The 24718-nt window shown below is 43.6% G+C and overlaps 1 protein-coding gene across 3 annotated transcripts in view; it reads right to left on the bottom strand.

Moving 5' to 3' along the window:
* Window positions 1-24375, bottom strand: part of UBTD1 (ubiquitin domain containing 1) — a 60659-nt gene extending 36284 nt beyond the window's left edge. Inside the window, exons 1-2 of one of the 3 annotated variants that reach the window (XM_072626651.1) lie at window positions 24238-24356; window positions 13353-13686 (exon numbers count right to left, since the gene is read on the bottom strand). In XM_072626651.1, coding sequence (XP_072482752.1) covers window positions 13353-13398 — 46 coding nt within the window. In that variant the 5' untranslated portion in view covers window positions 13399-13686; window positions 24238-24356. Of the gene's footprint in view, window positions 1-13352; window positions 13687-19181; window positions 19383-24237 lie in introns of all 3 variants that reach the window. The other 2 variants (XM_072626646.1, XM_072626649.1) reach the window with 2 other exon arrangements.
* Window positions 24376-24718: the final 343 nt, after the last annotated feature.

The following is a 24718-nucleotide window of genomic DNA, read 5'->3' as shown; positions in this document are numbered from 1 at the left end:
TTAAATGCAAAAAATAAAAAACACAGAATTGTGAAAGAAACAAATTACAATGAAATACAGTTATCAAGTATTTAAAAAAATGTTCATAAATGTCAGGTTTAGAAGGTCCAAGGGGAAACCAGAAGACAAAGGAAGGAAGGCAGCCAGTATAAATGTATGAAGACTTCATAGAAACTGGAACATGTGAGTTGGTCCTTAGAGAATGTGTAGAAAGTTAAAAGCCAAAGAGGGGGAAGGATGTCATGGTAGGCATAAGGAACAGGAGGTGAAAAAGCACAGGGATGTTCAAGGGTGATGGGGCTGAGGGAAGGACAATTCAGTTTTGCTGGAGCAAGAGTAACAACAAGGAGTAACATGAGATTAAAGTTTAAAAGATCCCATAGTACCAGAGCGTGCTGGATGTCAGACAAAGAAATTTGACCTTTACACTGTAGGAAATAGGAAACCTCTTGTAGGGTTTTGAGCAGAGGACTGACATAAAGGTTGAAAAGAATAGGAGAAGACCAACAAGGGGGCCTCCACATCAGATGGGTGATAATGAGGCATAAGGTAAGCCTTCCATACCCCTGACTCTCCATCCCACTCTCAACACGGAGGCCTTCCCTCCACCCCCTTCACCCCTCAGGTGAGCTCCTGATCTAACCAGAGAGACAGTACTCCAAGAAGACTTGTGCGGAAAGGCTCCATGATCTTCCCCTTGAGTGCAGCAGTGAAGGAGCTGTCCGTACTTCTTCCATTTCATTTTCATGGACAAAACTATTTCCATTTTTTCGTGCTGAATCACTCGATGGCACTGAACACTTGACTGAGAATCTTTGCTGGGCTCTGTAGCTACAGCTTCTGAAGAGATGGGCTCTACGGTGCCACCTGCACAGGCAGCAGCCAATCTGTGTCCCCACCACTGTGAACTCCTGCTGTTTGTGGGGAGGGGGTGCTGCCATTTCCAAGGCTCTTGGGACCAGGGTCTGGGAGAGTCTCCCTGGAGGTCTGAGGGGAGGAAGCGGCGATCTTTTGGGGATATTTTGGGATACGGCCCTAGCAGTGTTGTTGTGTCAAAGGGTATGCACGGTCTTACAGTTCCAAATTGTCTTCTGGAATGGTTGGACCAGTTCAAAACTCCACCTTTGAGTTCCTATTTTTCTACATCCCCTCCAGAATTTATCTTATTTCCTTTTCTGTCATGTTAACAAATTTGAAGTGTAGGGTATAAAGTGGTACCTTAAAGTTGTTTTAATTTGCATTTCTCCAATCAGTAGTGATTTAGAGCATTTTTTTCATGTGACTTGATAGCTTTGATTTCTTCTGAAAATTGCATGTTCATATCCTTTGATCATTTATCAATTGGGGAATGGCTCTTAGTTTTATAAATTAAATCAACTGCCTATATATTTGAGAAGCATTGGTTTTGTTTGTACAAAACCTTTTTAATTTCATGTAATCAAAATTATCCATTTTGCTTCCTGTGATACTCTCTTGTTTAGTCATAAACTCTTCCCTCATCCAGAGATCTGACAGGTAAATTTTTCCATGCTCCTCCAATTTACTTATATCATCCTTTATGTCTAAATCATTTACCCATTTTGACCTTATTTTGGTATACAGTGTGAGATGCTAATCTACTACTGTGTATTGTATACCCCATCTATTCCCTTGATCCACCACTTTATTTCTTACCAGTACCACATTGTTTTGATGATTACTGCTTTGTAATACAGTTTGAAGGCTGACACTGCTAGGCCCCAGAAGATGGTTCTTGGGCTCATCCTCAGTATAGAGAACTCCCAGGTTTAGGTAAAGAGGTAATTCTTTTACAGGCAGTTAAAAATCAGTAGCAGAATCACAGAGACCAGAGTAGATGGAGTATTGTGTGTGAGGAACAGAGAAGTCCCTTTTGACTGGATCAGAAAGGGAGGAGAGAAGGAGGATAACTGAAAGAGCCAGGGTAGTCTAGTGAGAGAGACAAGGTCTTCAGCTGGGAGGAGGAGAAGAAAAGGCTTGGAAGCTTCTGTCAGGAGTGCACCAGAATAAGAGAACGTCCAGGGAGTGCCCATCAGAGGCTCGATAAAATGAATTTGTAATATAACACATTGTGAGATTTCCTCCAGCCCTATTCAGTGGGCTAAGGTTTGGAGAGAAAAGAGCCACGATAAGACAAGAGATTTGACAGCTGGGATAGGGGAGAGTTGAAATGATTAACTGTTAACTCTTGGGTTATTAGAGACTTTTAGGATATAGAGAAAGGAAAAAGAGGGAACTCACTGGCAATGCTCATTGTTGTTTTAAAGTATGAGACTGAGGAGGTGGAGGGAAGGCCTCTATGGGAAGAGTGGGATGGAGAGTCAGGGGGTGGTAAGGGGGGAGCTCAAGAGCAGCAGCTGGCGTGGATTTCTAGGTGTATCACTATTCCTTCCCACAATGCTCTGCACATTATAAGTACTTAACAATTCCTTTTTCATTTATTTAAAAAAGTAGAAATGAAGGGCACATGTAGCATGACCAGATACCAAATTACATTTTAAAACAATAATCACAGAAACTACTTGGTACTGGCTAAAAAATAAAAGAAAAAGTAGATCAACAGAATGACCAAATCAGTAAAATCTGAAAGCACAAAATGAACACAATAATCCTTGTAGTTAATAAACTCTAGGCTGACATTTCACATTATACAACAAAACAAGTTCCAAATGTATAAGCAACCTACTGCAAAATGTCACAACACACAAAAATAAGAACAGAAGGAAGCATCTTTAGATCTGTGGCTAGCTAGGAGACTTAACCAAATAAGTCACAGAGGAAAAGACAAAATTGACAGGTTTTTATTATATAAAATTTTAAAACTTGCATAAACAAAATTAATGCAATTAGAATGAGAAACTGTCAAGTGGGTAAACCATCTTTGTATCAAGTATCTCAGATAAAAATCTAACATCTAAGATATATAGGAAAGTGACAACTATATTAAGAGTAATTAAATGGTCAAAGGATGTGAATACTTCGAAAAAGAAAGGTAAACTCAGTTTCCCATCTATAAAATGAGGGGAATAGATTAGATGGTTTCTGAAGTCCTTTCAAAGCTCTAGAGCTATGAGATTAGCCATTATATGAAAGGATGCTCCAAACAAATCCCTACTGAAAGAAATGCAAATTTAAACAACTCAAGTTTCACCTTATATACTCATAAAGACGGCAAAGATAGAAAATGGAAAGGGTCAACATTGTGTGAGTTACAGGAAGAGTCACACTATGCTCATGCTGTTTGTGGAGTTGCTTACTGGTCCATCTGTTCTGGGGAAAAAACAACTTTCAGTATCAGAAAAGTCATTCAATTTTTCACAGCCTTGGACTCAGCTATTATTTATCTTTTGAAAAAAAAAAAAAAAGGACCAGAAAGGCAGTGGATTGAGGGCACCAGGAAGACCTGGGTGTAAATCTTTCCTATTATACACAATAACTGTCTGAGGAAGTCACTTAAATTCTCTGTTTCCCAAGCAGCTGTCTGAGACGCTACTGTGCATTGGCAGAGGGGATAGTCATAATGTAAATTCATTGGTGTAACCAATGAAATTACAGGCCTGGCCCCTCCACTCCCACCCCAAATGAAGAAGGGTCCAAAGCCTTGTATGCACTGACACAGATCCAAGGAGACCCAGAAGAACCACATACACAATGGCTACAGTCATGGAATCAAAACCAACACAAAAACATCAACGGAGCAATATGAGTCCTGGAGAGCAGAGGATGAAACATCCCGATGCTCTTCTCCACAGAGCAGTGGTAGGTGACATACTGTCACACCTGCTTACGGTGCAGGTCAGTGTTCCTTAACACATTTTTTTTTTTGTTAAAAGGGAGGGTTCTTTAAAAGGGGCAAGGTTTACATAGGGAAATGACTATGAGAATCCCAAAGATGAATTACAAAATTTTAAAGTGTAATAATAAGAGTGTATGGGACTTGTTTTAAAAATATAGGTTATGCGGTGCAACCCTGAAGGAAATGAAGAAAATAAACACTGATATGTTCAGAATACTTCAATCCAGTGATACTAGCCTCTTGGATGGTCCAGGCACAAGATACTTCATCCATCTCTTGGCTCTGGGCATTTTCTCTGGCTGTCCTCCATGCCTCGAAAGTTCTCCCTCTCCAACTCCTCCTACTAATTTCCAAGGCTTCAAGTTCCAATGAAAATCTCATCTTTTACAGGAAGCCTTCCCCCAACCCCTCTTAATTCTAGTGCCTTCTCTATGTCAGTTGCTTCCTATTTATTCTGGAGACAGCTTGTCTGTATCTATTTGCACACTGTCTTCTTTATTAGAATGTTAGCTCCCTGAGGGGAAGGCATCTTTTGCTTTTTTATGGCCCTGGCACAGAGTAGGTGCTTAATCAATATTTACTGATTGATGCTTAAGTGTAATATCTGGGAACTACTACAGAGAAACATTTGGATATTGATTTCTGGAATAATTCAGAGGTGCCTCAAGAAAAACAGCAACAACCACCAAAGAATATGAGAGGAAATGTGGCAGGTGAAAGGTCAGAAGAAAGAGAACTGGAAGGAAGAGAAAAGCACACAGCAAGCAGGGATGGGTGCAGAGACAAAGACCGCCCTCCCGGATCAGATCTTCTCACCTAGATCCTCACAGAAGCCTCTGACCTGGCTATCCTGCTTCCACTCTTTCCCTTGTCCAGCTTTTGGGGGGAAGGGGGAAGAGAGGGGACTGGATCTGTGATTTTATACATGTTAGGACTGCCCAGGGAAAAACCCATCTCCTCCAACACAGATCAGCAGCTGCTCTACAAACCGATCTTGGAGAGTTGCTGGGCACCAAGAGATTCCAGAGGCTTTGCCCCCGATCACAGAGCCAGTTCTATCAAAGGCAGTAGGAGTACTTCAGTTTAGGTCTTCCTGACTAATGCAGCAGCTCTCCAATTCATTCTTCATATATCTCCTCATAATGGCTCCCCATTCATTATGGCATTAACTTTGGATGCTGGTGGCCCTCTACAATCTCCTATTATTTCCAGCCTTATTTAACCTACCCACATCTCAAGCAGACCATCCCACTCTAGCCCCCACTTTTAGCCCATTTTCCTGTTTTGTCAGTCTTTGAACATACCAATTTGCCTCCTGCCTTCCCAAGAACACTTCTTTTGCCTGTCTTTTGAAAGTCTAATTGGAACGGGAAATACTTCTACAAAGACTTCCTCCCAGTCCACCTCCCAAAGGAATCTTTACCACTCCCAGTTTCTCAGAGTACTTTATCTGAACCTCTCTATTGCATTGACCAGGCTCTCCTTATCAGCAAGCTACTTGGAAACACGTCTTTTAGTCCTTATTGACTATTAAGCTCCTTAAGAACAGAGTCTGTCTCTGGATCCCCCAGTCCCTAATAGGTGCTTGGAGAGTGTTCAAAAGATCAGGGCATGAGAACAAGTCAAAGACTGCCCAAAGTCCAATCACTCAACAAGTCTGGTCACCACTGCTCAAGTGCACTGTGTTTCTGCCTGATTCTTGCTATTCTGGAGTCTCCTTCTCATTCTGCCCAACCTTCTGTGTACTTCAGTGTCAGCCCCTTTTAAGGCAAGAGACTCTCTCTCTCCTCCAGCCCAGGGCTGTGTGCAGACCAGTTAGAGAGTAATGATGAAGGTAAGGGGTGGTAAGGGAGAATGGCAGACAGCATGGCAGCCTCCAGGTGTGAGGGCAGCTCCAGAAACGGAGTGGAGACATAAGACAGATTACCTGGGCAGAATGGCACATGAATAAAATCATGAACTCCAAGACAGGAAACCGGAGTTCAAATCTTGGCTTTGCCACATCACCATGGGCAACCCCATTAACCTCTCCTAACCTAACTTCCTTCTCTTAAAATAGGGACAATGATACTTGCATCTCACAGATTTATTATGAGGAAAGGTTTCTGCAAACCCTACAGCCCACAGAATTATGAGCTGTTAGCACTTCCACCCTGCAGCATTTTCTAAATCAAATTAGAAAAGAGGTTCCTGGCTAGGACGGACCAGCTTGATCACTTCAGGAGATATCTGAGCCACAGGTCCATATCCATCCATCCATATCCAGCCAAAACGCGAGTGCTCCTTCCCCCTGAAGTTCTTTTGTCCTGAAGCAAAGTAGTTCCACCAACCTGGTAACAGGATCGTCCAACTGACAACCAGAAGAGCTCATCTACCCCAACATTTATTTTACAGATGAGGAAACAGAGAGGCCTGAACAAGTGACATCCCAGAAGAGTAACCAGCCCCGTAGATAAGCAGCAGAATTTAGATTTTAACCCAGGTCCTGATGCTTAATCTAGGACTGATCCCACTACAACATAGTGCTTCCCACAGCACAACCTTCAATGGACTAAATTATTTGCCTTTAGCTTACTACCAAAAGATGTTGTGTCATGCTATGAGCATGATATGGGCTCTATGTCCTTTTCCCAAAGCAAACTAAGGGTAGATTTCAAGGAGGAAGGAAGTAAAAGAACTGAACATGTTACTTGGAAAGTGCTTTCAGAACCTCCCTCATAAAACACTTAGAAAACCAGAAGGAAGAGTGAGTTCCAGTAACTACTGCACTAAATCGGAATCCTGGAGTCCCAGAGTTACATTCTTGGCTCTATCACTAACTAATGACACAGGGTAAATCCCTTCCTCTTTGGTATGTACTTCACTACATTTACAGAATGGAAGACCAACCTATTCCCTCAAGCACAACAAAAGCAGTTATGTCCTTTCAGAGGAGGTCTCACCATGACAGAAAACCATCAAAGCAGTGAAGGCTTATAAAGGATAATAAACCTAAATCCTAATTTATGGTACCCATAAGTTCAAGACACAGAAATACTAACTATAACTGCACTTTATTTCTACCTACACCACACAGATTGGCACTAACACTGATTTCTACAGCCTAATCCAAAAAGCTCATGCTAACCTGCTACATCCCAGAGCCCAGGGACATTCTGACTTTAAAAGTGCTTGTCTGATACAGGGCATATTCCCAAAAAGGTGGGCTCACATCTTTGCCAAATTAACTTTCAGAGGCATACTAAAAAAGATGCCAGGCTACCATATGTCACACAGTTGGGTCTTAAAGAGGACAGAGGGGCCAAAAAAAAAAAGGTGCTCAAGCAGGGACAAAAAGATGGCCAAGCTTTAGTCACAGGTTGTGCCCACTGATTCAGAAAGGCATCTCCTAGGTTACACTGGAACACTTTTATCTTGATGCAGAATCCTTCCCTGCCATGAAATTCCAGATAGACCTAGGGAGGATCTCTCCCGCCACACACTCTTACAGGAAAGGGCCTTTCCCCTCTCTTCAGGGCTACGGCAGTCTGTTCCTTCTTTTCTCAGGGGAGATGTATAACAAATGCCCTCCATGTTCTGTTTATCCAAAGTGGTCAGATGAATGAAGCTGCTCAATATTCTAGGAAAAGATCTCACCAATGGGAGGAGAGCAGAGCACACTGCTTAGTTCCAGACACTGTTCCTTTTGCCTTTTCTCTGTGACAGAAAACGTCTGTGGGGGAAAACCAAAGGTGCTGCTTGTTTCATAGACTGTGCAGCTCTATATCTAGAGCTTGCTAAAGCTCTTCCAGAGATGGCTTCTGGGTAAAAGTATTATATAAATGTTGGCTATTATCATTAAGTATGCTCAGAAATACAACAGACAGAAAATGATGTAATAAATTAGATTCTGACCACGAAAGAAGAGTACAGGGCAAATGTTAAACTCAGAGTTGATGCGTCCCAGTCATAGTCTGCAAACCAGGACTGTACTAAAAACCTGGAAATCTCAGTTTCTCTACCAAAACAATGATCATCATAAAAATCTTTATTAAATGGCCAGTTTACTTTACTTAATGCAATACGAATTATTAGAGACATAGGTTCTTTCTAAGGAAAGATTAGCAGAAAACAATGATTGAAATCAGTGTGTGAGGAGGGATAACCCAAATGACAATGTTATGGATCATCAATAAAAATGCACATTCTGCAAGAAGAAATAGCACTTTATAGATGCCATGTAAACAGGAAGGCACTGAGATCTACGCATGGGATGATTAATATTGGCTAGAAAGTCAGAGGAGCTTCTTTGAAACAAATTTCTCTGATAAAGGTCTCATTTCCAAGATACAGAAAAAACTCAATCAAATTTACAAGAATAGCAGCCATTTCCCAATTGCTAAATAGTCAAAGGATATGACCCATCTCCCCAGCTAGAAAAACAAAATAAAAAAACAATGCAGAGCTGATGGAAACAAATTCTTAAAATGGCTAGGTCCCAAAAAGTCTCATTCTGCATCGAGTCTTGAGTCCATCACCTCTCAGTCAGGAGGTCTGTTTTGTCACCATGGTTCCTCTGGAATCCCGCTTGCCACTGCATCTAATCACAATTCTTCATACTATAATTTGTTCTCCTATTTCCCAATGGGAACCCCCTATTTGTCAAATCTTTGCCACTATCAAAAGTGCTGCTGTAAACACTTCTGTACATAAAGGTCTGTTCCAAAACAGCCCCACAAACAACTACGACATAATCAACGTACACTGGAGATAAAAAGAAAAGTTCCTGCCCTCAAGGAGTTCACATCCTCATGGTCATATCAAAAACCCAAGATCTGCATTCCAAGTTGTGTTCTTTCCTCCCTCCCCCTGGGAATTCCCTCCAATTTATCCAGGAATATTAACTGTCCTGCGATTTCCAATTCAGTATCTGTAAACAGAGGAAATATTCCAAGAAAAGGTGAACAGAACCAAGGAAATACTAGGAACAAAGTTCACTGTGGGGTGAGGGGAAAGCAGAGCATAAGCAGAGTCTCTGGGACACAGAAACTCGAATGGAGGCAGACAAAGTGAATGCTGGTTAAAAGGGAGTGACAAAACATGAGAATGTGCGCCAGGAGACGACGCTGAGTGGAGGAAGCAGGGTCTGACCAAGCCCCAACCCCACCACAACAAGACTCAGGTAAACCCGAGGGGTCTAGGAAAATAGCAGCTTGAGGGGACAGAAAGGAGCAGAAGTCACTGTAGCGAGCAAGAGTGTTCTGAGTAAGTGGGAAACACTGTACCTGACAGCTACAGGACACCGCTGATGATGGGAAAAGGAAGGAAGACTGAGCCTCCTGTGGGAAAGCTGTGCACTTCCATGCTGGACAATAGGAGAATGTCAGGAAAGGATTCAGACTTGTGTTTGCAGGGGGCAGGAAACAAAAGTATTCCCAGAAAAGACTTCAAACCCGGGACAACTATATGCAGATATGTCACTGGACCTCAGGCTGAAACTCAGGAAGGGTCTGAATCAGGAGAGAAAGACAAGGTTCCAAACACCCTTTTCATTTCAAAGGCCAAGGATAACCCAAGGCTCTAGGTCATCCTGAGTCATAATAATAATAATTAATGATGATAATGATGAGAGCTGCATTTATAGAGTGCTTATGAAGTGCCAGGCACTATAGTGAGTGTTTTAAAAAGCCTATTAGACAATCAGGGAAGGTTTCTTATGTTAGAATATATTCTGACTATACTTGTTATCCCTTCAACCCTTCCTTCTGGTCTTTGAGAAATGTTATTTTCTCCTTTCAAAAGCTAAAACTTTTGCTTATACTCTAGATTCCCATGGAAGGGACCTAGTTTTCAAACCAATCCTCCCATCTCCAATCTGCAGATGCTCTGCCCAAAGGGGAATGTCAATTTTAATCTCTGAAACTTTTTTTTTTCCTTTTTTCTCTTAAAGACCACCCTTAACTCCAAATCACTTAATCTCTCATAGATTAGCCAACAAAAGGTGACAGGCCAGATTGGGTCAGAATGAATGTAAATAGCAATTGTTTCTGTTTCCTCCAGAAACCTGGAGGGTTTTACTCTCCCAGATTAATTTTTAAGAGGCCACTCTCTACCTCATTTCTAATTAAGCCTTAATCACTGAATGGGTGTTGCCTCAGTCAAACTGAACCCGTTAAAGACTTTAGCTTGAAAAGGCCAAGATCTCCCCCACTCCCCTCCTTCCCCACACTCTTCCATCCTGATCTATATATGGCCCCTGGACCCAGATGGCTTCGGAGGAGAAAGTGAGGCTGGTGACTTTGCACAGCTCTCCCTTTGCATGTCATGGTCCTCTCTGAGAACAAAGGACAAACGATAACAACCCTTCTCTTACATCAACAGTCTTCCTACCTCATTCTTTCACTAGGTGCTTTTTTTTTTTCAAACCCTAAAAAAAATACTCAACTGTTCCTTCTGGCTACCTTTCCAACTCCCCTAAACCAATTCCCCCCTAAAAATTTCCTGCTTCTCAAAGTTGTACCACATTTCTTCCATCCACAAAGCCTGTCTTCATCATCAGGTACAGCAAATCTGTCACAAAGTCCTTTGAATTCTTTCTTTAAAATGTCTTTTGGACTCATCTCTTTCCTCACAATATTGCCCTATGCAAGGACGAACCAGTCTCTTTACTCCTTCTCTTCTCTCCCTCCTTTAATCTATCTTGAATGGCTACCAGATTAATCTTAAAATATTTTCCATCACATCACTCTTTCAGCCAAGAACCTTCCAAAATTGACTAAAGTACCAATATGAACTGTTTAGTTTAGTATTCCAGACCCTCTTTCATTAGACCACTGCTGTACCTTACTCACTGAATTGTAGTTAAGCCAATCTCATACTTTCCCCCAACTACACTTCTCTCTTGCACATTAAAGGACTACATTGCCAATATTTGGCATATAGGGTCCTAATGTATAGTGGTCAGTTTAAATTATTTTATTTCTGTGTGTTTACTGGTAAAGGGGGCATATAAGTAATAAGCAGAGAGAGATAAACATTTAGCTCATTTAATAACTAAAAGAAAATGGGTAGTTGAAAAGAAGTGGTTAATCTCCCAAAATGTCAGTCTGGGAGGAATGTGTGGGTGACTCGTGGGTACTGAGAGAATGGCTAATGCTTCTAACCTCAACATCTTGCTTTGCTGTATTTATTTTGTTTGTTTTGTGAACATGCCTGAACTTGGAGTAGCCAAAAGTTCTGCTGACCCCCTCCTGTTTCAAAGGATTGGTGAGAGATAAGTAGAGACACAAGTGCAGCTTCTCCCCTGCCCAAAGAAGGGGGTGACACTTCTCTGTTCAGAGAACCTCTGAATTTCACAGTGGAGTACTGTTAACCCCCATAAAAGATTAACCCAGTAAATGGACAGACTAAGACACCAGAGTTTCCTAAACAGTTCCTGTGGGCTAAGTGCCCACACACACACCTAAAGTGCTAACAAAATCAGGAAGACCTAGCTCAGAGGCACTTTAAAGTTTTTTTTATTCTAAACTTATTAAATAGCAAATAAAATGGGCATTTCCATTCACATGGTTAAACAGAAAAAGAAGATTGTCCATGACACTGCAGATCTCTACTGTGCACAGCACGCTTTTCTTTTTGAGTATATGGTAAACTCAATCTGCTGCTTTCAGAGTTGTCCAGCCTAACTGTGCTGGGCTAGTCACTTATACTTTCAGCTTCAGTTTCCTCATCTGTAAGTTTGGAATAATAATAGCACATGTATCTCACAGGGCTTTTGTGAGGATCAAATGAGATAACTCATGTAAAAGAGCTATATACAGGGTTTTATTTTGTCCCCAGCATAGTGCTTTGCACATAACAGGCATGAAATGAATGAAAATGAATTTAACTTTGTGTGTCTGTGCTCGTGTTAGTCCTTGCCTCCTCCCCCACATCAGGAATGCCCTTCCTTTTGGACATCCCATAGGAATCCTATCCTTCAATCAGTCCAGATTAACAAAGAAGGTTCCAACCCACCACCGCCCCGTCAGCCACTACCAGAGCCTTCCTTCCTAAACTGCACCCTTTACTACCTCCTAGGTAAAAATAAAACCCAACCTTCCTCCCCACCACACCCTTAAACACCCAACATAGTTCACCAAGACCAATTCCTCTACATGTAACTTCTTACCATCCCCAGACCATCTTCCGGAGCAAATTACCCTGATTACCATTTCCTAGCTCTCTAATTTTCAATATGTCCCTGCAGTATTGTAAATAGTAATGATTTCTCTTGGCCAACAACCCTGAGGGTCTTCCCCTCCCAGTTTGATTTTTTATTAAAGGGGCCAGCCCTTGATTCACTTCTTAAAAAGGCCTATTCACTGAATGGTCACCTTTCTCAAAGAGAGAATCTGAAAAGACTTTAGCCTAAAAGAGCCAGGATCTCCCATTGCAGAGATCCTGGGCCTTCTCCAGTCATCCTGATGAATATCTGGCCACGGAGAAAGTGAGCTGGTGACTTTGCACAGCCCTCCCTCACTCAAATCCAAGTCATGCTATCACCTCCCTATTTTCTTTGAGAATGAAGGACAAACACAATAACCTAGTATTGGTTTCTTCCTTGCTGCTGCGGAACACACCCAAATATAATTCCATTCTAAAAAATCTTAGCATCCTCCTAGCAATTCTTATTTTTCTCCTCCCCTTCTCAGCTAAACTCTCTGAAAAATATTTCATAGTCTTTCAGCCAAGTTAGTAGCTTGGGCAAATAGCCCAATTTCCCTACATCTACTTCAGCAAAACACTGAAGTTCCCATCAGACTAAATAATGACTAAGAAAAAAATCTAATCAGAAACTATGTTAAATGGTATCTTCTACCCCCAAATTACACAAAGAGTTAGGTTCCTCCTTGATCCCTCAGAGGACTCAGGGCCAGTACTAAGTAGCCTTCCAGCAGGACCAAATATGTCTTAATCATTCTGTTCTATATGTGGTTGCAACTTTCGTAACAAAGCCCTAGTGTGGGAAATCAGGAAGCTCCAAAGACCAGCAAGGTGACAAAACACTTAGCATAGGACAGGGCTCTGAGGTTCCTAACTCCCTAACAGGAGGGAGCCAAACCACTAGGGGAGGAAATCAGAACAAGATCCCAGGTGACCCAGGGCAATACCAAGTAGGGCTGAGTAATTCACAAAGTGTGAAGGGGGTTAGGAGCAGATTCCAGCACGTGCATAAAGCCCCAGCTCAGTAACTAAAGGTGGAGAGATGAGCAAAACACTAACCATTATTGGAAATTGTTGTAGTTCTAGAGATCCCCCACACAAGGAAGGAATAACTGCAAGCAGAGAATTAAAAGAAGAAATTTTTCGACGGACTATATACTTAGAAGAAACAAAACTGAAGGGATGGGGGGAAAAACCTTTAGAGAAAATAATCGGAAGAAAAAATAACTTTTAAGAAAAAAGAGTAAACCTAACCCCAATAAATGGACTCCCTGCAAACTATTACAGACCAAACAGAAATCAAATGAGACCAAAAAAAAAATAAGTTGAAAAAGAAAAAAGTAAGATGTCTGACCTGGCAGTGTGTGTTCATCCTTTGTTGCCGAAGAAGACCATGCCATCAGAGAAATGATGACATGACTTGCACTTGACTTTGTTTTGAGTAAGGGAGGGCTGTACAGGTCACCAGCCTCACCTCTCCTCCAGAGTCATCTGAATTCAGTGACCAGATATTCATCAGGATGACTGGAGATGGCCCAGGATGAGGTAACTGGGGTTAAGTGACTTGCCCAAGGTCACATAGCTAGTGAGTGTCAAGTGTCTGAGGTGAGATTTGAACTCAGGTCCTTCTGACTCCTGCACTAGGAATCTATCCACTGCACCACTTTGCTGCTCCTAAGATGTCTGACCTGGAGAACAAGATCAAGGAGAGAGATGGTACAAGAATCATTTGACTCCCTGAAAACCATGCCTTTTGCAAAAAAAAAAAAAAAAAAAAAGTTTTTAAAGCCTAGACACTGTATTTCAAGAAATCATAAATGAAACCTTCCCAGATCATTAGGACCAGAAGGAAAAGTGAAGATAGAATCCTGGAACCCCCAAAGTCCCAGTTATGTCATAGACAAAATCCAAAGCTCCCATGTCAAAGAATTCTGCCAGCATCCAGAAAGCAGTTAAAGCATCGAGGAAGGACCATCAGGACCATACAAGTCCTATAAACCAAAGGAGATACTGGAATGTAACATGCCAAAAGGGACACAAGAGATAGGTTTACAACCCAGTAATTGTCCCTGTGAAGCTGAGAATAATCCTGATGAGGAAAAAATAGATCTTTAATGGAACACAGGACTTCCAATTATTTCTGATGAGAAGACCAGAGCTAAGTAGGAACTCTGCAATAGAAACACAACAGTCCAAATAAACCCATAAAGGCAAGTTTACTTGTAGGCTGATTCAGTACTAAAGTATTAACAGCAAGAGAAGAAATAAGGGTGCCTTCAGAACCTCAATGTCTATTGAGAGACTCTGAAGGGAGTGTAAAAGGGGGGGACACACTAGTGTAAGAGAAAGGAGAACAGGGTGTGAATTGGTAGCTGGCATAAATGGGTTTCATGAATGACAATATACAGACCTGGAAGAAGGGGCTGGGACAATGGGCATCATATGAATATCATTCTTATCTGAAATGGACAAAAGGAGGGATTCTACACATACACACGCAGAAACACACACACAGATGGGGGAGAGGGTGGAGGGAATTAAGAGGACAATACTAGGGAAGGCAGAGTCAGTCAAAAGCAAACTTCCTGAAGAGGTGATTGAAAGGTGTGAGGGGGAAAAGAATGATGGAGACAGGAATGTCATGGAATAATATTATGCCATAAGAAATGACAGATTTCTGAGAATCCTTCATAGTATGAATTGAGAAAGACTGAAGTGAGTAGAAATTCATACAACGCTGTCAAGAAAACAACTCTGAAAGACCTAACTCTGACCAAAGTACTGAGCAACTGTGTCTCCATGTTACTTGCCTCCTAACAGCTGCTGGACACAAGGTTCAGAGACACAAGTTTTTGGACATAGCCATTGTGTGGATAGGTTTGACTATGTTTATTTATTACACAGCTTTTCTTTTTTCTTCTCCCTTGGTTAATGGAGGGAGGGAAGAGAAGAGGCCAAGGATGAAGGAGGGGCTAGCTTGCACTCACTGCGCTCTTCTCAAGGAGGCCATGTGGTACAGGGAGGAAAACAGGCCTTGGGTTGCATCCTGGTTTGGCAACTTCTGAAAAGATGGGTGATCCTGGACTTGGATCTTGGACTAGTAGTCTAACTTTTCAAAGCCTATTGTCCCAAGAGTAAACTACCAGGTTCATAGGGTTAAGGCAATCAAATAATATATAAGAAAGTGCTTTGTAACCAAAATGCACCAAAGAATGCAAGCTATCATCAGAAGGTCAGTCCCGGGCTCTGCTCTGCTTCAAATGGAAGGTGCTGACTACAGATGAAAGGACCAACATGCCCTGTCTTCTTTAACCTGACTCCCTATTTAGGTACATCCTAGGGTCTATAGTAACTAGGAACAAGGTTTTGAACCCCACAACCTTAATTGGGTAGCTTAAACAAAAAATTCTTTGGAGTCTTCCAGTGAAAGAGAGAGAGGAGACAGAGGGAGCCACAAAGTGCCTGGTATCCTCCTCAGTACCAGAAAGTGACACCAAACAGGTACAAAGGTGAACCTGATAGGGTGAAAAGAGAGAGGCAACAGAACAAGTGAGGGCAGGGGACAGGCTTTCACAACGTGACTATTATGGGTATATCTTGTGTGACTACACATATATAACCTACATGGAATGGCTCGCCTTCTCAATGCAGGGGTTGGAGGAAAGGGGGAGAATTTGGAACTCAAAAATTTAAGAACAAATTGATGTTTACATGTCACTAGGAAAAATTAAGTATTAAATAAATACAAAAAAATGAAATGGGAAAAGGGCACAGAATAAACAGAGAGGAGACCCACTGAGCCATAAACAGTCCTACAGAGAGAGCAGATTCAGGACTATCATGAGTCAGGAACCCAGCCAGTATCAGGTACTATACCACTGTCTGTCTGGTATGCCCCAAAGTGGAAATGAATTTTGAGGGAAAAGGCGGGTTACCCTGCTAGGCACCTCTAACTTGCCCTTGCTCACTTCTCTGCCATGCCCCAGATGGCAATACCCACCGACCCTAGAGGATCTAGCTGGCACAACAGAGCAGCCTATGCTCCCTGAGCAAGCACATGATCAAGTACAGACCACTCCCACCAAAGGACCACACTCTGTTCAGGTCAGGGTGGGGCGACAATATAATAAGGGAAGATAGCAAGACCCTGGGAAGTTGTGCCCAGAGTAATGTGAGCTCCCCAAGGCAAGGAATTGGCTACTTCTTTTTTATAATGTGTCCCTGCAAGGAGCACAATCACTGGCAACCAGTAAGGGAGCAATATTAATCATAGTGCATTAGTTTACTGGTAATAATTCAGCATACAACACAATATTTTATTAGGTATAAATGAATTTAAAATTATTAATAATGTATACACTGCTAACAACTGGGACACAAGAAAAATCTTGACAGTCTCTGCTCTCACACTCTAATTGAGGGAGAAAATTTATGTAAGAAATGCAAGCTTCAGTGCAACTGGACAGGCCTCTGAAGTCCTAAGGGTTTGATGGAAGGGCACTGGAAGAGCCAAGCAAGACAAAACAAGAAATGGAAGCAGTCCCTGCTGTCAAGGAGCTTAAATTCTAACAAAGAAATCCACATGTATTTTTGAGTGTGGCTGGGGCAGTATTTTGGCTAGGAAAAGTTACTAGGTTTTTTGACAAGAGATTTAGGAAAATATATCAACAAACTCCTTTACAGGAATAATGAAGTATGGATCTGACTATGGTTCCAGAATTAGAAAGTAGATTTGGTGGGCAAAGGTACTGGGAGGAGGCAAGCTTGCTGGTGAGAAGATGGGGGGAATAATGTATAGCTCAAAGAGTTGGCCCTGTGAGCTCATCCATAAGGGTGGAGTGGTATGGGGGAAAAGGGTTTTTGGATACTCCAGCAAGGCACCCTGCAAAAAGAATGGCAGTGGAATAAAGAACAGCAGATGCAAATGTCTAACTTGGTGTCCCCTTAGTTAAGAATGGCTGGTCTCCAGCCATTTTACATGTATTTGCAAAAAACAAGAAGCAATCTAAATACACAACAACAATGGTTAAATTGCAATACATTATGATAAAGGAATATTGTGATACAATTAAAATCAAGGAACACATCAGGGAAGGCATTTATGGAAGAATGCAAAGTAGAAAAAAAACCAAGCAAACGCATGGAGTACACATAGAAAAAGAAAAGTGAATGAGAATGGACAAATAATCCAAATGAGGACTTGAGAGAACGCCTGAAAAACTGTTCTGATCCCTTTACTTTCTGGTTTAGACATGTGTATAGGAAACTTTCAAAGTAGAAACTACACCTCCAACACAGCAGAGCTGCAATTAACTTGGAGAGAGAAGCCTGGGGCCCAGGCAGGTTAGGCAACTTGTCCATGGCCCAAAGCTCCTTCGGTATGTAGGAGACAAAATGCCAGCCTGCAAGACTTCCCAGGCCTGTCCTTCTTGCCACTTAACCACGTGGACATTCTTGGCTCTGTCGGGCATGGAAATGAACTTAAGTGTAAAAGTTAATAAGCAAGTTTAGAATATCAACACAATGTTAAGTTTTTAATAAGTTTAAAATGGTCACTCTTCTAGCTAGACAGATGACTCTCACACAAAAATGTACAGAAATTCAGTTTTTAAACATGAAAAATATTTTTGGCTGCAGAAATTCATAGCCACCACACTTGGAAGCTTCAGAAAATGTTTTCAGGAAACAAAACCTATAAAAAGTAGTGAGCAAAGTACCCAGAAGACCAGGAACTGATGACAGACACTGTAAATACTGTGTGCAGTGGCATGCAATATAGAGACAAACTGGAGCAGGAGTGAGGAACCTTCAGCCTTTAGGCCACATGTGCTCCTCAAGGGCAGCCCTTTGACTGAATCCAAACTTCACATAACAAATTTCTAAGGATTCAGTCAGAGGGCTGCCCTTGAGGACCTAGAGGGCCACATGTGGCCTCAAGGCCCCAGGTTCCCCATCCCTGAACTAGAAAATAGGTACTTCAATGAGAATCCCAGAGCTGGAAGACACTACCCTAAAGCAAAGGCTGGAATCTGTCAGGCAATTCTGCAGCAAGGAGGTGCTTACATGTTCAACATGAGTCCTCATAAAATTGGTGAAAAAAAGCACCTTATAAACAGGGAGGGGGAAGGGAGGACTTTGTTTGCCTGTACAACCCTACCTAAAGAACTGTTATTTGCCATGCAAAGACAATTACTATCCTCTGGGACTAGAGGGTAACAAAGGCTAAAGATGCAACACTGGAGGGGATTATAATATGGCAGGAGGTACAGGAAACCTTCAGGGAAACTCAAACTGTAGGGTTTGGGGCAGGGAGAGGGGTCTGTGTGTATGTCTAAAGACCTGGAGCAATGACCTAGCTATGGAAAAGGTGGAGCCCCAAACGGAGATTTTCATTTCAATCACCTGGGTATTTCGGGTTAAAAAAAAAGACCTTAATTATGTAGATAATTGCCCCCTACTCTCCATTTATACTGGGTCTATTGCTACATTTATACCTTCTTTCTCTATAAAGAGAAAAACAATTGATCCAGCACAAGTACTTTCCTAACATAAATCTGTATTTCATCAATTCCCTTAAGAAATCAGGAGCAAATGCAGAGTCCCTCAAGTGGCCACTGACAAGTCCCTGAGTTCCTGGCATTTGGAAGCTTCCAGCCTAGCCCATTAACTTGAGGACACCAAGGTGTTTGTTTACCTTCTATTTATGTTGCTCCTAGGAACCCAAACCAGGGCTAGATCTACAACAGGGTAGAACTGTTCTTAATGGACCATGGAGCACTTCCCTGGGCAGGAGATGGGAGCCTCAGGTTCCCTCCCCCGCTGGGCGATTTGTTTTGTTTTGGGGATGGTTTTTTGTGGGGGGGGAGGGGGGAGTAGTGGTGATGGTGGTAGAAGCCCTGGGTGAGGCTGCAAGGGAGGAGGTGGCATGAGGACAGCTATGAACCAGGGCTTTGGAATCTCCTGCATTCATTAGATCTCTATGGAGCAATCACCTGCTTACTTGTGGAAGCCTTAGCCAGGCTGGACTTGCAGTCAGAAACACTGGAGTTCAAATCTTGGGATACCTAGTTCTGTATCTTTAAGCAACTCACTTAACTATTCTTTGCCCCAGTTTCTTCACTTTTAAAATGGGGATAATAATAGCACTCACAAATGAGATAACAAAGTAAAGCACTTTGCTGACCTGCTGCTGCTGTCTGTCCTTCCTTCTCTAAGAGGCCCACGACATCAGGGAGGTTGATGCCATGACATGCAAGTGAAGTGGATTTCAGTGAGGGAGGGCTGTGCAGCCACCAATCTGTGTCCTCTGGAGTCATCTGGCCAGATATGATCAGGACAACTGGAAAGGGCCCAGGATGCACTGGGGGACTTTGGCCTTTTCAAGCTAGTAAGGTAAAGTAAGGTAAGGGTGAAGAGAAAAGAAAGAGGAAAAAGTAAAGGAAAGCAAGCCATATTGTCCACCTGTGATGTAAATGCTTAGTATTCTTATCAAAAAGACAACTGTGCCAAAATTGATAAGCTCCTCTATTGTCTTATTCTTACCAAACCTAAGTTAAAAGCCTCAAAATATTTTCTAAGAACCATTCCAATATTTAAAAAAAAGGAAAGAAACATTTTATTCTACGGTTACTCTCCCTTACCCCAAATCCTGCACCTGTGCCTCCTTCAGTTACTAAGCTAGGAAATCTAGATTGATACTTCCATCAGAAAAGTACTTCCCTAAATAAGAAAACGAAAGATGTTCTCTTTAATACAAGGTGTGAGGAGGTAGTGTCTTGGCTCAAAGCAGAGATCTGCACCCGGATTTCAGTGTCTGTCAATTAGCCAAGTTTCCTCTGCCTCGGCTTTAGTTACCTGACAATGCTGCTCAGCCTTTTCCTCTCTGGAGATCACTTTATAAGGCTGGCATCAGGTCTAAAGTAAAAGTGGTGCACCTGTGTCTTAGCTCTGAAGGACTGGGGAACTCCATGGTGGCCAGCACACAGTAGGCAAATGCTATTTTCCCTACATGGGTCATTGTTCCTAAGATGCCCAATACAGGGAATTCAGATGGGGTCCCGGATGATCAATAAAAGGTAAGTTCTCCTGAAACGTGCAAACACTCCCCTGCAGGCACTGCTTAACTCCAGAAGAAGGGGAAGCACTTTGCCACACATGGCCCCAGGACATATGCCAGGGAACTTACAGGTCACTGTCAACGGTAGGTCATACACTCCACTTGTCAGCTTTTTTCTCACTCTTATTTTCTATGTTTACCTATCTCTGAGCCAGGTCATATCATTCCTACATCTTTCAGAGAGCAAATGAGATTTTTAAAAAATCAGCCTTTGAACTATAATAACATGGCATAATAGCCTTTAGCATTCATTCAGGTGGTGGTAATCAATCCCACTTCACTACACACCAAGCTGGAGATACAAAGATAGCCCTGACTTTCCAAAATGTGACCAAGAACCCAGAAGCCTGTCTGACCCACCCAAGTCCAGACACTTGAGCTCATGAACTTAACTTCTGTTGCAGACTCTTTGAGCCCCTCCTTTTAGACAAAATTCTAACACAATTCTAGTTTCTTAGCCCAAAGAATGAGGCAATCTGGGGGATTTGACATAAGGGCAAATATACTCAAGACTATTACATAAACATGAACTTGCTTCAGTGAGAAAAGGTTAAATGACACAGCATGGGGGAGGGGCTTAAAGAGAGGGGAAAAAATTCATTTTAGTAAGATTTTCATTAAAATGATTTTTAAAAAAAGTTTAGATACTTCCACAGTTAAATATCTGTTCCCCTCTGCCCCCCAAATGCCAAATAAATGAGAGACTACTCCTCCACCTCACATTTGTACAGGGTTTATAATTTTTCCAAAAGCATTTACACTACAAGATTAGCTTAGTTTTATCCCCACAACATCTTTTTGAAGTCCAATGGTCACATACTTAATGAAAGTGTAAGGCTGGGGGGAGAGGGTTTGGTTTAAGGGTTAAGTGTCTTTTCTAAGGCATATCTGGAACTAGAATCAAGATCTCAATCCAAGATCTTTTTGTCATTTCATGAACATATTTTGCATATGAGGTGTTCCCAGTTTCTATCCCAGTTCTAGGAACTAGGCAGGGTGCAGGTACAATTTTATTCTCATTTTAAAGTTTTGCAAAAAGAAAATCTTAAGTCCCAGGATTTAGGAGCGAAAAGGCCTCTGAGGCTGCCAACATAAAAAACCAAGGAGCAAAGAGGGAAATTACTTGCCCAGATTCCAGCTAATCAGTGGAAGAGCTTGAATCTTACCTCAGGCCCTCGCTGCAAAGACTGCTCTTTCAAAATGGGATTCTAAACCTTGCATGACAAGTGAAGGGAGAAAAAGGCCAGAGGCTAAATCTGCACCCCCCTATCCACCCAAACCCCAGCCCCTTTGCCCCATTATCTGTGCTTCTGGATTCCCCCCACAAACAAGTCACAGCTGGCAGTTTAGCAGAGATAAGAGCCCAAGCAATCACCATTCTGAATAGGGGGAAATGTGAGATACTGACAAGAGGCCTCCCCGCCCCCGCATTCTAACCAGGATTTCCTATTTTAAGAACTCCCCAAAGCAAAGGGTCAACAGAAGGGCTTCTCGTTGCACCAAGTGCAAACCTTAAGTTACTGCTTTCCTTCTAAGCTGCTGAATGGCATAGTCCCATAAATAAAAGTGCCACAGGAAGGCTAACAGAGAACAGAAAACTAAGGGTCATCTCATTACTCATCAACAGTCACAGCCATATGTGTAGAATTATCTTCTTTTATAACAAACATGCTGGGCAGGGCCTATTGATCCTCACACATTGGGCCCAAGGAAGTACAAGTCTGGAAGAGAATTATAGGATAATCCCCAAAGCAAATACATATCTCCAATTCCATCAGTCTCAAGTGTTTAAGGTTCAGCTCTGCTACATATAGGAGGCAATCAGGAAAATTAATTACCTTCCTATCAGTCACCTAAGTTTTTAACAAGTGGGGGCACACCATTTAATTACCTCATTGACATGGACATAAATTTGTCTAAGGATAGCAGGGGTCAGTCAAAAGTAATTTTTGTTGCATGGAAGGACATCATACAGTGGAATGAAAGGGAGGGTGCTTATGGAATTGTTCTCATGAAGAACTCTATCCATCTCAAGGATGAGTGGCAAAGAAAGGTCATGGGGAAGGGAGGGACTAGGGGAGCTCTTTGAAATGTGGGGGAACAGGTCACAATTTAAACTGTGTCACAGAGTGAGGCTTCAGATATGTTACTGGAATGACAAGTATTTACCATGATTTCAGACCTTCGCCCAAAAAAAAAAAAAAAAGACCATCTCCTCCACACATACCCCTTTTACCATGTTGCAAACATTGTCCCCTTTGTGACCTTCCCCTAAGAACCTACTGTACCAGCTCAGGCTAGTTAGATAAATTATATTACACTTGTGTACATCCTGTGTCTCCATCTCAATACCCAAGCCCTGTTCCCCACCCCACGCCCCACAAAAAGGGAAGTTTCCTGATGGCAAGAACCATTGCATTGCTGTCTTTCTATCTTCCAGCATCTAGGGAGCAGACAGTGCGTGCTTAATAAGTATTTGCCTTAGTAAAGCTACTTGTGAAGTATAGAAGCTGTCTGGATAGGAGAAGTATTTGTGTTACATCCTAAGTCTCAGTTTTTCCTTTTCCACAAAATAAAGGGGTCAAACTAGATGGCCTCCAAGATCCCTTTAAGCTTGAAATATAAGTTCTCCTAAAGCCAATGCCTGCCCTCAAACAGGTTGTCAATTGGCCGAAACTTCACATGAACAAGATACTAAAACTAAACACCAGATCGATAGTACAGGGAATAAATGCATAAAAGGTTCAGAACAGGAAGGGGAAGATCACTTCTAACTTGGGAAGATGGAAAATCCAGGAATGCTTCACATGGATTATGGATGGGCAGAACATGGTGGAGGTGGGCTAAAGGCACAAGACTGGGGGAGAGGAGGGACAGTTACAGAGCAGGAGACAGGCAAAGGAGGCCTGTACAGCCTGGGTACCACATTACAGAACGTGGACTTGATCCTGCTGGCAATGGTCAGCTGCTGAAGGGCTGTGAGCAGCACTTGGACAAGATCCAGTGGTACCGAAGAATGTGACTGGAGAGTGTGCAGGATGGTTTGGGAAATCCAAGGGGTTTAAGAAGCTGAATCCTGAAAATGGGAAGCTATTTTGGTACCAAGGTAAAAATGGTCTGGACAACTTGGGTGACCGTGGGACTGCCCACATTTAGGGGCAAAGTGGAGCCAGGAAAAGGAAGAAAGGTCAGACAAAATGAACACAACTCGGTGGAAGGGATGAGTTTTCCAAGAGAGGCTGGTCAACATCAAATGCTGTTGAGAGTAAGGGGCTGAAGACTGAGAAAATAAGGAATGTGGTGTTCAGACCGTTGGAAGCCCCCAAGTGTGCACGGTGGAGAGGAAAACCTACCCTTTTAGTTTTAAAACTGAAGTCTTTCTCAAACCGTTCCATAAAAACACATTTCTGGAAAAAAGGTGCCCCTGAAATCAGGTTCGGTGACCCACCTTTGGTATCAGAAAACTCTCGTTACAAAACCGGCTGCGAAACCCCCTTTTACACAAAGAAAAACTGGCAACTGTGAGACCTGCTTTCTACACGGAGCTCTAGGAGGAACGTGAACAAGGGCGTCATCCTCTCGGGCCTCAGTTTCCTCGTCAGGAAAATGGGCAGGAGGATCTCGCAGAATTTGATCCTGTGATTTCTGGAAGGTCCCCGAGGCACTCTCAGGGACCAGGCGCCCAAGACCCGACCTCTTCCCGGCGCAGGCACCGAAGCCGGGGAGTTTGGTTAAAAAAATAAGGAGTTCAAGACTTCCTGAGTCCGGCCGGGGCTCCCCAGGACTAGCAGCTTCCTAGACGGCTCCGGCCGGGCCCCGGCAGCCCGCTTCGGCCCCTGCGCCGAGGAGCCGAGTCGCCCGAGCCGCCGCCCTCCACGCCCGGTCCGCGCCGCAGCAGTCCCGAACGTTTCCTGGCCCGGCCCGGCGGCCTCCGCCACTTTCCAGTCGGGCAGAGCCGGGCTCGGAGCTCGCTCGGGGCTGCCCGGACCGGCCACCGCCTCCTCCCCCCACCTCCCCGGCTCCCCGTCCCGCAGGGCGCTTCCTCCTCCCGAGCCCAGCCCGGGCAGGGACCGGAGCCACGGCGGGGGGCAGAGGCGGGCAAGCCGGCGCCCGCGGTCCTCACCTGCTCGCTTGCGGGGGTGTCCCGACGCTGACGGCCTGTCTCCGCGCTGTCTCCCCACGCAGTTGCCCATGGCCGCGGCTCAGCCCGGCCCCATGCACGGGCGGCGGCGAGCGGGCAGCCCCTCCGATGCCCCGAGCGGGTCCCGGGCCACTCCGGACTCAACTGCTCCTGCCGTTCTGCATCAGTCGTTGTCCCCTCGCTCTCCGGGGCACGCTCAGCCCCCGCCGCCGGCTCCGCCACAAACTTTGCGGGAGAGCGGGCGGGAGGGCGGCTCCCTCAGCGCTCAAGAGCCCGCCCCAGGTGGTCGGGCCAGGGGGGCTGGGGCCGGGAGCGGCCAGGAGAAGAGGCCGGAGAGAGAGAGGAGGGGCGGGCACCGCGGCCAAGGCCACTCAGACCTAGCTCCGCGATCTCCTCGGAGTCCGTCCCCGGACACTGTCACTCACCTGCAAAGCCCCGCCCCGGCCGGGCCCCGCCCGGCTCT

Source organism: Notamacropus eugenii, chromosome 1 (genome assembly GCF_028372415.1).
Source record: "Notamacropus eugenii isolate mMacEug1 chromosome 1, mMacEug1.pri_v2, whole genome shotgun sequence".
In the NCBI taxonomy this organism is placed as follows: Eukaryota; Metazoa; Chordata; class Mammalia; order Diprotodontia; family Macropodidae; genus Notamacropus; species Notamacropus eugenii.
The sequence above is the reverse complement of the archived record's forward strand: the minus strand, read 5'-3'. Positions and strand labels throughout refer to the sequence as shown.